Source organism: Astatotilapia calliptera, chromosome 5, assembly GCF_964374335.1.
Source record: "Astatotilapia calliptera chromosome 5, fAstCal68.1, whole genome shotgun sequence".
NCBI lineage: Eukaryota > Metazoa > Chordata > Actinopteri > Cichliformes > Cichlidae > Astatotilapia > Astatotilapia calliptera.
In genome coordinates, this window is record NC_137426.1 from 14129928 (window position 1) to 14140760 (window position 10833).

At 40.7% G+C, this 10833-nt stretch overlaps 1 protein-coding gene across 2 annotated transcripts; it reads left to right on the forward strand.

The window, feature by feature from the left end:
• The first annotated feature begins 5399 nt into the window (after window positions 1-5399).
• mych (myelocytomatosis oncogene homolog) lies at window positions 5400-10833 on the forward strand. 2 transcript variants are annotated; one of them, XM_026167340.2, is made up of 3 exons: window positions 5400-5815; window positions 7309-7837; window positions 8535-10833. In XM_026167340.2, exons 2-3 carry the CDS (start codon window positions 7318-7320, stop codon window positions 9080-9082), a joined length of 1068 nt encoding a protein of 355 aa, XP_026023125.1. In that variant the 5' UTR covers window positions 5400-5815; window positions 7309-7317; the 3' UTR covers window positions 9083-10833. The 2 variants fall into 2 exon arrangements, with proteins under 2 accessions (XP_026023125.1, XP_080157328.1); XM_080301202.1 differs by lacking the exon at window positions 5400-5815 and adding an exon at window positions 7105-7207.

The following is a 10833-nucleotide window of genomic DNA, read 5'->3' on the forward strand; positions in this document are numbered from 1 at the left end:
GAAGATGATGAGCAGGGCCAAGCGATAAACCTTATGGTAATTTCATGTGAAAATATCAGACGTGTTTTATTTTTGCTGTTATTATTAATTCTCACTCTTTGATGGCTCCCAGGCTGAAGAATCATCAAGGAGAATTTGATTAACCTGCTCAAACTGCAACATTATAAAAGCTTTTGTATCTCTCCTTACCAGCTTTTGTTTGTGCTTGTTTAGCGTCGTTATAAAAATATCCAGAAAAAACATTTTCCTTTTTCCTTCTGTTTACCTGGCAGCACCCACGTTTCATGAAATAACTTCCTTCCTGCCTTTGATTTGCAGTTTTGCAGTTCACGAATGGCAGTCTCACCTCTCTGGAGCTGATTGTGGCCATTGCTCGCGGCAGCCAATATTGTAGTTTGGTGGCAAAATGTTGCTTTTCAGCACGATGGTAACGTGGTGTCGACTTTACATGCAGCTCTGCGACACACCAGCACTAACGGTTTGAGAAGGGCTCTCATTACACAGTTTGGTAAGATCCTGCGGTGATGCCATAAGAGCTGTAATTTCAAAGGAATGAAGGAAGACCAGTTCTAGTCTTTCTCTCTGTGACCTTAGTGACCTGCAATTATGACAGAAGAAGGTTTCTAATTTTGGAACATTTCCTCTTTTTTTCTTTCTTCTGGTAAAGAAGGTGACAAAGTTTCCCTTGTAGTAAGGTGCATTTACCTGAAGTATCCCGGATACGATGACTGTCCCACTGTGGACAATATTCAGGATATGAGGCTAATATGGAACTCTATAGTTGTAATGATAAACAGGATAACGTCAGTTGTTGCTGACAGAGGTTGCATCAGACTTTACAAAGCAGGCCGGAGTCCAAAGGAGATTTTCATCCATTTTTTTTAAATATGTAGTAGAAGTCTGTTTAAACTGTCAACAGAGCCTGAGGTGTAAAAGACAAGCAGTTCATCTGTAAGTGACAAAAACAAGCTGGCCTTATTAGATGGGTCAGGGATCTGTTTCTCCTCTTCATCTTTTCCTCCCCCCACTGTTTTGGTCCGCAGCCCTTAACCACCACCCTGCCAACCCCCAAAAATCCTTAGAGGCAGCTAAAAAAAGAGTACAATTATGCTCTTATTTTAGCTTATCTGAAAGGATCCTCAGGGTCCACCAGCAGCAATTTACAGGTTTTAGCTATCAGGAGAAACTGTCTTTCCAAAATGTCAGCAAACACCCTCACTTTAATTACATGACATCATCAGTAATATATGTGGGGGCTTTTACGAACCCCCAAGGGTTTAAATTAAGAAGTAAAAATGGCACAGCATGATGATGTATTTCAAAGCATTAAAATTCCATAATGAATGAGTTCTGGTTTTAAGATGACTATCGAAAAATTCTGCTAGGGGCTACCGTTCATGCAACAATAACAACTTTTGTCCCAAAATGTTTTTAAAAATAAGAAAAACCACCATTATTAGAAAGATCACAGTCATGACGTGGATGTTTTCATTTCACTCACTCGGAATAACTAGATATGTGGCGTGTCTGAATTTCAAATTCAGCAGAGTAATCATACAACGTGAGGTGATGTTGTGAGAAAGGATTTTACTTCCAAAAGAGGAAAATTTAAATGACTCTTTGGCATCTGGGAACTTGAATGTTTCGAAGCTTTTGAAGGTTCTATTAAAGATGCATCTCAGACCATATAGCTTCTGTTAAATTACCAAAACAAAGGACACACTGGAGATTTGTTTGTTTGTTTTATTCCGCTTTATACACTGACAAATTGTTGTGCAGCAGATTCTTGGTTCATTACTTCAATTTCTACATCACTGAAAAGGTCAAGGTTGTTTCTGTATGAGACCTGTAAGATGACACAAGTTCCTTTTTTAATGCATTTTAGACACTGATGCCATTCAAATGTCATTTACTATTTCATTAGTTACCTTGCCCCATAGGTCAGTATTTCATTAGTGACCTCTGACAGAACTCTTAATGGCAACTGAAATTACTTCATTTAGGTGTCATGTCATGTTTAATCTAAAACTCTTTTTGCATGTCAGCCTTTATCATGGAATTGACAGAAATCCATAGATAAAGTGGGGCTTTTCTAGTGCTGTCCCCACCGAGAGGAACAATTGGCTGCCAACAGCCAAATTCCAATCGGTCCCCTACACCCCCCTCCCCGATGAACCTTACTCCATGGGGAGTCATGCTTGCAGCAGCAGGGTTTCTAAGCAAAGCAGTATGGTAGATATGAGACATCCTAGCCCTTCTCCAACTCTAACATGAGGGTTTCACTTCAATGGAGAAAATGGAAACTGAAAAATCTACCTATTCTGTTTCCATTTCATTCAAGTGCTTATCTTATGATTACATTTCCTTAATATTTCACAGCTTTGTAATAACAGATGGATTTGTTAATATCAAAGGCTTTTAATGTGGATGGATTATTATTATGGAGGTTATTGGCATGTTGGTGTCCTGCAAATAGATCTTTGTGGTCTTCTAATGCATAAACTTTGCAGCTCAGACAAAGATACTATCCCTGGACCGCCTTAAGCCAGACTGCCTAAAAAGCAAAGAAAATGACTACCAGACTGAATAAGAGGAAGCAATATGCTGTGTAATCTTCATGCAATGACAATGAAATTTCAGTATAACTTGTTTCATCAATCACCTGTTTTGTAAGAAAAAAAGTCTGGCAAGATCTGTGCTCTTTACAGTGTTTAGATCGATAATATTTTGGTGTAGTTTCACTATTACCTGCAACCATGTTCTGTTCGATTCTTTTTCAGATCTCTAACACTCTGGAAAAAATGTGACCCACCCTGTTCTAACCTGTTAATGAACACATAGAAAAATCTGCAGATGTCTTAGACTGTTACACATTTTTGCAGTTGCTGCTATGATTGCATTCATAGGATCCCTTTGTGTCCTAGATTAAGACATTTTGCAGGTCTGGCTGTATTTGCTCATTTAAGGGACTTGTTTGTAAAAAAAAAAAAAAAAAAGTCAGAAAATTTTTGTTTGTTTGTTTGTTTGTTTGGTTGGTTTTTTTTGTGGGTTTTTGTTTTTGTTTGATTTGGTTTTTTTGTTGTCGTTTTTTTTTTTTTTTTGGGGGGGGGGGGGGGGGGGGGGTATTTTATTGAAAGTTCTAAGCAGGAACCAGCCCTCCAGCTCACACTTTGAAAACCACCAGCGTCAGTGTGCACAGCTTCTATGTGAATGAGCTTTGCTGTCTAATTAAAGCAGCAGCAGCCTGTCTGTCTGCGCAGATACATGCTGCCGGATGAAGATTCCTAATAAGGAGGAGATCGTAGCGGAGAACACACACAGTGTTAATCCCATTCCCTGGTTCCTTCTCTCACACCCCTAGGCTTTGGCTGTGTGTGTGTGTCCTAATAGCTTTCTTATGCCATCCAGTTCACTGGCCGGTCAGTTGGTTTGTCAGTCAGTAAGTCAGTTGATAAACCTTTTACCTCATCACACAGTTTAACAGAAGTGAAAGCAAACACATCACATGCTGAGAGGTTTTGTGAAGCAAACCTCAAACTACTCTGATTTTAGCAACATTTTGCAGTTTGTAAATGTGTTAAAGTCTTGTTTTAACTTCACTCATAACTAATAGCAAATGATCATCTGATCTCAGCTGAGTTTAACAAAGGTTTCATGTTGTGGTGCAGATGTTTGAGGGAGGATTCATGTGAAAGCATCTGGAAATCCCAGAATTAAGAAATTAGTCAGAAAACGAAGAATCCAGTCATTCGGTCAAGATGTTCAACATACTCAGGTGAAACTGGGCCAACCACCAGTCAGTTTGCCAGTTGGCCTGTAGGTGGCACATTAATCCACTTATTTAGCCTGCTCCCTGCTCTTTGTGTGAATGTTCACTGCTGCTGTACCAAAATGTTCTTGTGATCTCTATCTGTATCCCCCCCCCCCCCCCCGAAAAAAAAACAACCATCTCCTTCTTTAGTGCAAGTTCAGTGCAGCTTTGCTGTTGTTGTCTGTGTGATATTAATACTTCACCCTCTTGTGAAAACACAGAGTACACTTTCACACTCAGCAGAAAGTAGTTTACATGTGGCAGACCACCTAGGGGGCTGCGATTACATCTAAAGACGCAGAGTATGCTCAGAAAAGCAGTGTGTGAATAACAGTGAATGAAGAAGAGCTGTTACTTTACATGTTTGAATACATGCTGGGGTCTTTGAGCTTATAATAAGAGACTTTTTTGTGGAGACTTATGCATATTATAAGTCATGATCATCTTAGTAAATACGTAATTTAAAAAATAGATACAGACACACTTTTAATGCATGTAATAAAGCTCATTTTAAAATCATTGGCACGTGTGTTGGGTTTAATTTAATTTATAGAAAGGGGTTGGTATAAGATTTCCTTACAGTGTTCCTTGGACTTTGCTAAGAACTCACGTGAACAGGCTAACTGGCAATCTGATTGGCCGACGTGTCTGCACGTGTACCGGCAAAATCCTTGACGGTTACGTAAGTGGAGCAGCGCAAGGGACTCACTGGATGGAGGGCTACAGTGTCCGAGTGGGACGACTGGAAGATAATTTATTACAAGGAAGGATCTGTAAACGATCAGTTAGGAAATAATGGAGGAAACAGTAAAATGTGCATATGTTGTGTTTGTTCGTTCCGTTTTGTTTGAATTTATTCTGCAACAAAATATACAAAAACTACATCATAGATAAATAAAAATTAGCATTTTCTGAAGAATAAAAAGGACTGTAAAATATACATTTTCGTGTTTGAAATGTTTAATTGTGCATAAGCTTAAAGTGGAGTAGGTGATATGATGACGCTTTAGGTCCTTTAGTTTGTAGTAGTAGTAGTAGTAGTAGAGGGGGAGGGGTGGATGGTGAAACACTCTCGCAAGAGTTGGATTTGGAGGATAACGTGGCTCTGAGAGCACTCAGTCCATCTGTATGTCAGCCTGTCTCCCCTTCTCATATTACAATTAAAGGGACAAAGAGGGGGAGGAAACGCGGTATAAACCCCTTAACCCGTAAAATGCGTGAGCGTATCCTCTACATTCTCCAGTAATGAGTGAGATGTATGTGTTACTCATTTTAATCTCTGAAATATATCATTTAAAAAAATAATAAAAATGTTCATTTTAACACCTCAAGTGTGGTTCACTTGACTGTTTTATCATTTAGACTGTCAAAAAATCACTGTTTAAATGGTTTTATATTGGCTTAACTCTGTTGTAGCTTTCAAATGACGCCTTAAGGCGAGAATGAGAAAAGTAGGCAGGCAGTGAGCAGTTAGATACCCGGCTTTTTCTCAGTCCACGTGTGTTTCTTCCCAACTTTACCCGCCACCGTATTCCTGGAAATCAAGCAAGCGTATGTATCACTCCGCGCATAGTCCCGGCTTCAGTGTGCAATTAAACCAAATTGCCGTCACCCCCTTTTTTTCCGCGTGGACTTAATCAAAAGAGAAACCGACTGCGGTTACATCAGCGGTGGATATGATTGCCGTTAACGACACTTTGTTGGCTATTATGTTTTGGCGCGAGTTTAGCGGCGGCGGAAGGATCGCGGCGTACGCCCTGTATTAAACTCAGTGACCGCTGCAGCCACACCTACTCTGGCTGATACAAGCGGCGGAGGAGAGAAGAAAAAGCAGGATACACCCGAAATGCTGCCCTGCACAAACTTCAATTTTACACGCAGAAAGTTTCACTTGGGCAGGATTTTCTAGTCGTTTTTGTCTCGCTGTGGACTTTGCTGGATAAATAGGGCATTTCTACTTTTTGTCTTTATTTTGAGTGCACTCTCCTGTAAGGACAGTTGAAGGTAAGACAGCTGTTTTATCGGAAACCTCATTGCACGCATGTGAGAATGGGGGTTTTGTGCATTTCTTTGTATTTTTTTCTCTTTTGGTGTATCTTAGCGGTGCTTCAAAGAGGAAAAAATGACTGCCGGTTTCACGTGGGGTCCCGGCGCTGTTTAACGCATGCGGGGTTTAAATGACCGTCAACGCCGGTTAACCTTTAAATCCTTTTACGGACTTTGTGCTTTTACGAACGGTTGACTTTTACTTTTCTTACGGAGATTCATTCTTAGACTCCGTGTAGTTATTTATATTCTATTTTTCTAGTGTGTCACCTTAGTGAATTTGGTTAAATGAATCATTGCACAATAGATTCTGCAGATGCATGAAGGCAGGACGACCTAACAGCAGATGCGTTCAAAAACTTAAGGAAATTCGTGCTCTTCTGTTTTCACATTCCAGCTGTGCTTGGTCTCAAGTATTTTTGGTCGAAGTCCTTCTTTCGTGCAAGAGATATTTTGGATACGTTAAGAGAGAGGGAAGTGTAGAATGTATTTAATATTGCTGCGTAATCGTTGTCTGCGCTCTGCATTTAAGTTGTAGCTCAGCTTTTCCCAGGCCGTGATGGTAAAGAAAGGCAGCCTTTAACTCCCGGACACACACTGCTGCTTTTGTTCTCCCACACTGCCTGCTATACATGCACATACCATACGACCCCACAGGAGTATTATAAGAGTTCCCCCTCCCCCAAATAGGACCATAGGTCAGGCTGTTCCAGCTGAAACGACCTTGGTAAAATGAGAAATGCTCATTTTTGTTTTGTTTTTTTTGTTTTCAGTGAAACTTTTTTAAAGCTTTTGTTGTTAAAGCTTTTGGGAGTGGCTTCTAATTGAGTAGAAAATCAACATTTAGTGTCCCATGCATGTTTTTGCGTGTGTGTGTGCTTAATAGTGTATTTCTGAACAGAGTTGGGGAAACTGTCCTTTGTGTTGTGCCAGAAAGCTGAGGTTTTTTTGTATTTGTTTAACAGCAGCAAGTGGCCCAAGTATCGTAGCAAATGCAACGCACCCATTCCTTTAGACTCAGAGTATTGTTTTCTGTGTCAGCAGTCAGCCTGACTTAATTTGCGAGTGTTTTATTATTCTGAGTAGGAACAATGTAAATGGTGGAAAGAGGTGTAAAGTTTCTGTGTGTCCCAGCTGTTCCTGTGATGTCATGGGTAGGGGGGTATTTTTTTTTGAGGAGGGGGGGGGGGCCCCAGGAGCAGAGGGGCGGGGTTATAGTGATGTAAACACAGATAAAAAGGTAGAGCCTGCAGGTTGGGGACTCAGTCTAGAGGAACAGGTTAAAACTATCACTACAACAGGTGTTGCTGCTGCTGGGATTAACCCAATAGACGCTGACTCTGCGCTGCTGTAAAGACACTACTGGATTAGCTTCTCTGGATTTTAACTTTATAAGCTCCACTACCTCTTAGATTTTTAATTTATACCGTTTTTTGTTGTCGTTGTCACAGATTTCAAACATGTTGGAAAGTTTCACTCAGTCGCAGGACTGGTTTTGTTCAGAGCCGCTGCTCTTTGATGACGAGTTCTGCCAAAGCCTGATGAAAGACCTCCAGGCATTACCGACACCTCCGCAGTCGCCCCCCATGAAGTCTGGGCTGGGTGGTGATAAGCCTCTGTCCAAGGAGGACCAGCTCAGCTACGTGTCGGATATTCTACTGGAGGACCATGACATGCAGCTCAACTGGCAGTGTGACTTCTTCCACTCTGATGCTGAGAAAGAAGGCGAGCTTAACCAGCCCTGCTCTGAGGAAGCTGAGGACTGCCTCTGGCAGTGCCTGGCAGCTGAGGAGAAGCTTGTCTCCTCACTACTCGGTTGCAGCCCCGTACTATCTGACATTGATACCCGCATCTTTGAGGAGATCGCCGGCTCCACACTTGACTGCCAGAGCCTTATGGAAGCTCCGGAGCCCAGTGAAGCCACATCAGACTACGGATCAGTTGGTGGCGAGCTGTCCACATATTCATCTAGCGACTCTGGTAAGTTGAATGTTTTCATTAAGTTGTAGTGCTGATGATCAACTCTTACTTTAATCTCAGTCCTGCTTTGTTGTTGCAGTGCTTATCAGTATAAACACCCACACCCAGAACAGCCTCACTGGCATTTCATTGACAATTCTGTTAATGTTTACTGGCACTAAGCCCAAACTGTTCTGTGTTCAGCTTATCAAGACAGCAGCACCCACCTTTAATCTGCAGAAGCCTTAATGGCTGAAGTGTGTTATTAAGGTGTGGGTGAGGTTTAAGATGTTGAGTGACATTAAGTAGATTAGGGGTTTTAAGAGAAATGTGTGTGTGTGACTCATGTTTAGCAGTGAGAGTTGTGGCTCAATCTATTACGCTTTTAATGAGTCATTTTACTGCCTTAAGCCCTGCAGCATCTCTGGGCTAGAACGGAGATGGCAGATTGGCATTTATATTAGTTTTTCAGTGGTTACTATCTCTTAGGATATGATAGCTTGTTGTGATTTGGTAATTCCACTGGAATTCTTTGTGGATGTTGTAAACTTTTAACTATTTCAAGTTAGATTTTCACAACTGACTGGTGTCCTTCGGTGGGCTTTGTGCAGTCTATACGGTGTGTCCTTTTAAAAGTTGTGCCACAACCCACCAAGATTATGACATGGTCATGGGGGGCCAAAGAACTACTCTAATTTTTTATTTTTTTTTCTTACAGAGGAGGAAATTGATGTGGTGACTGTGGTCCGCTGTTCCTCAAGTTCCTCCCCTGAGCCTACATTGGCTGAACGTCAGCAGAAGCAAGAAGAGGAACAACGTGCTCGGCAGCGATACCGCTTTGAAATCCAGCTACAGCACAACTACGCTGCTCCCTGCCCTGCATCACCGCCGCCATCAAACAAGCGTGCACGAGGGAGCGATGGCCCGTCACGCTTCCACTGCCTTTCACGCAGTTCTTCATCAACCTCATCGCGTCACTCATCCCGAAACTCAACAGAGACGGAGGATGAGGAGGAGCGGAGAAAGACTCACAATGTGATGGAGAGGCAACGCCGAAACGAGCTAAAGAACTGTTTCATGCGCTTGCGTGACAACGTGCCTGAGTTGTCGCACAATGACAAGGCATCTAAGGTGGTGATCTTGAAGAAAGCCAGAGACTGTATTTATAGTTTAGAGGATGAGTCCCACAGACTGCAAACCAGGAAAGACAAACTTAAAGCCAAACAGGAAAAGCTGAAAGCCAGACTAGAGCAGCTCCGTAGGTAACGGACCAGGATTGGACATTTGTAGGTTTTCAGAGACTTCTTGGGGGGGGGGTGGGTAAGGGAAGAGACTTTGTAGATAGATGGGAGTAAGAAATGGCTTTTCCTGCTGGAAAGCGCACATACAGTTGTTTCTGTCATGTAGACTGTATATTCACATGCACACAGTTTCCCTGGACATGATATAACACACATTGCCTCATAATTAATCATTGTCATGCCTTGACTGTAGAGTGTAGTGCATTTCTTTCTTTTCTTTTTTTTTCTTTTTTTTTTTTTTTTTGGTCCTCCTGCCACCTCAATACACAAGACAAAGACAACATCCTGTCATTTCTTTTGCGTCATCTGTGGGAGTATGTCAAATGTCAATGATTTAAAGCAAAGTCTCAATTAGACCAATTAACTGGAAGCCACTGCAGTACAGTGTTGTAGTTTAATGAAACTTGAATATTATTTTCAGGATCTTTTATAGCCATATTGACTATGATCCCTCCATTCTCACAGGTCTTTGGTGGCTTTAGAGTTAATTGTGCTTTGTTAACTTTGACTTAATGTCATTACAAAGTTGTGCCTTCAGCCTTGTATGGCTTTTATGTTTGGGCTAAACACAACTATTACAGAATGATGTATGTTAATCCCAACGCTGTACACAGCAATGCTTGGCCACAGTTCAGCTCAACACTAGTTCACTCACTGAGTCATGTGTTATCTGTTAAGCTCAAAGGTGAGCCATATTAAGTGGACTTCAGGTTTGTTTTTGTTAAGACTGAACTGCAAGCTTTGCAAAGCAGCCAAAGTTTGGGCAAAATCTCTAACATTTATATTGTGTGTGTGTGTGTGTTTGGGTTTTTTTTTTTTTTTTTTTTTTAAATAAACAAAAACAAAAAGAGGACAGACTCAAAGTTTTAAATAGTCGGAGGAGGCTGCAACAACCGCAATCATAGTCACTTGATTCAGTCATTTTTCTTTTGTGTCAGTTCAGGTGAGTAAGTGTCATTTTGATTGGTCAGTTGGTGGCCCTTGTACTTGGATCAAATTGTAAAAAATGAACAGTGTTTAAAAGAAACAAAAATCACACTACTTATGATTTGAAATAAATATTTTATGTAAAGACTTATCAATCAACAAGGGCCACTCACTAATAAACATTCCCTGTTTTGAAAGGTTGGATTCACAGGCTGTTCTATACTCTCGCTGTAACACACAAAAATAGTTTAAGACATGAACATGTCCAGCAGAATCCTCGACTGTCAGGTGATTTATTTGCTGATGTTGCTATTAAGGTTAATAATGAAATGTGCAGATGGCCTAATTAGGTTTTGAAGTAAGTTCTTCCTAAATCAGTAAGTATTTGACACGTTGATAGCCAGAAGCAGTTTTGCCTTGAGATGCATGCTGTTCAGGACACTGTCTCCTTTGTTTTCAAACCAGTTCTTTCAGGGAAGCTTAATTGTATTTCTGCAAATATTTAACTGTTCATTTCATAGAAATTAGTCATATAACTGCCTTGTAAACATAAAGTGAGCAGGGATGACTCAATTTTCTTTAGGAAACCTACCTCCACCTGGCTGCAATCGGGCCTGTGATGTTTTTGTTTGCCTTTTGTTCTGTTGTACATATTGTACAGTTTTTGTTCAAGTGTACATTTAATATTGTAATATAACTTATTTTAGTCTTATTCATTCTTTGTTGTGAATGCACTTTTTTTTTTTTTTTTTTTTTTTTTTTAAAATAAAATTTAAAGTGTAAATTAGA

What these genes read in the sequence shown, in the direction of transcription:
- mych (XM_026167340.2), top strand. Translation starts at nt 7,318, where the DNA reads ATGTTGGAAAGTTTCACTCAGTCGCAGGACTGGTTTTGTTCAGAGCCG. An exon ending in ATATTCATCTAGCGACTCTG is followed by an intron (nt 7,838 to 8,534) that starts GTAAGTTGAATG and finishes TTTTTCTTACAG; the next exon opens with AGGAGGAAATTGATGTGGTG.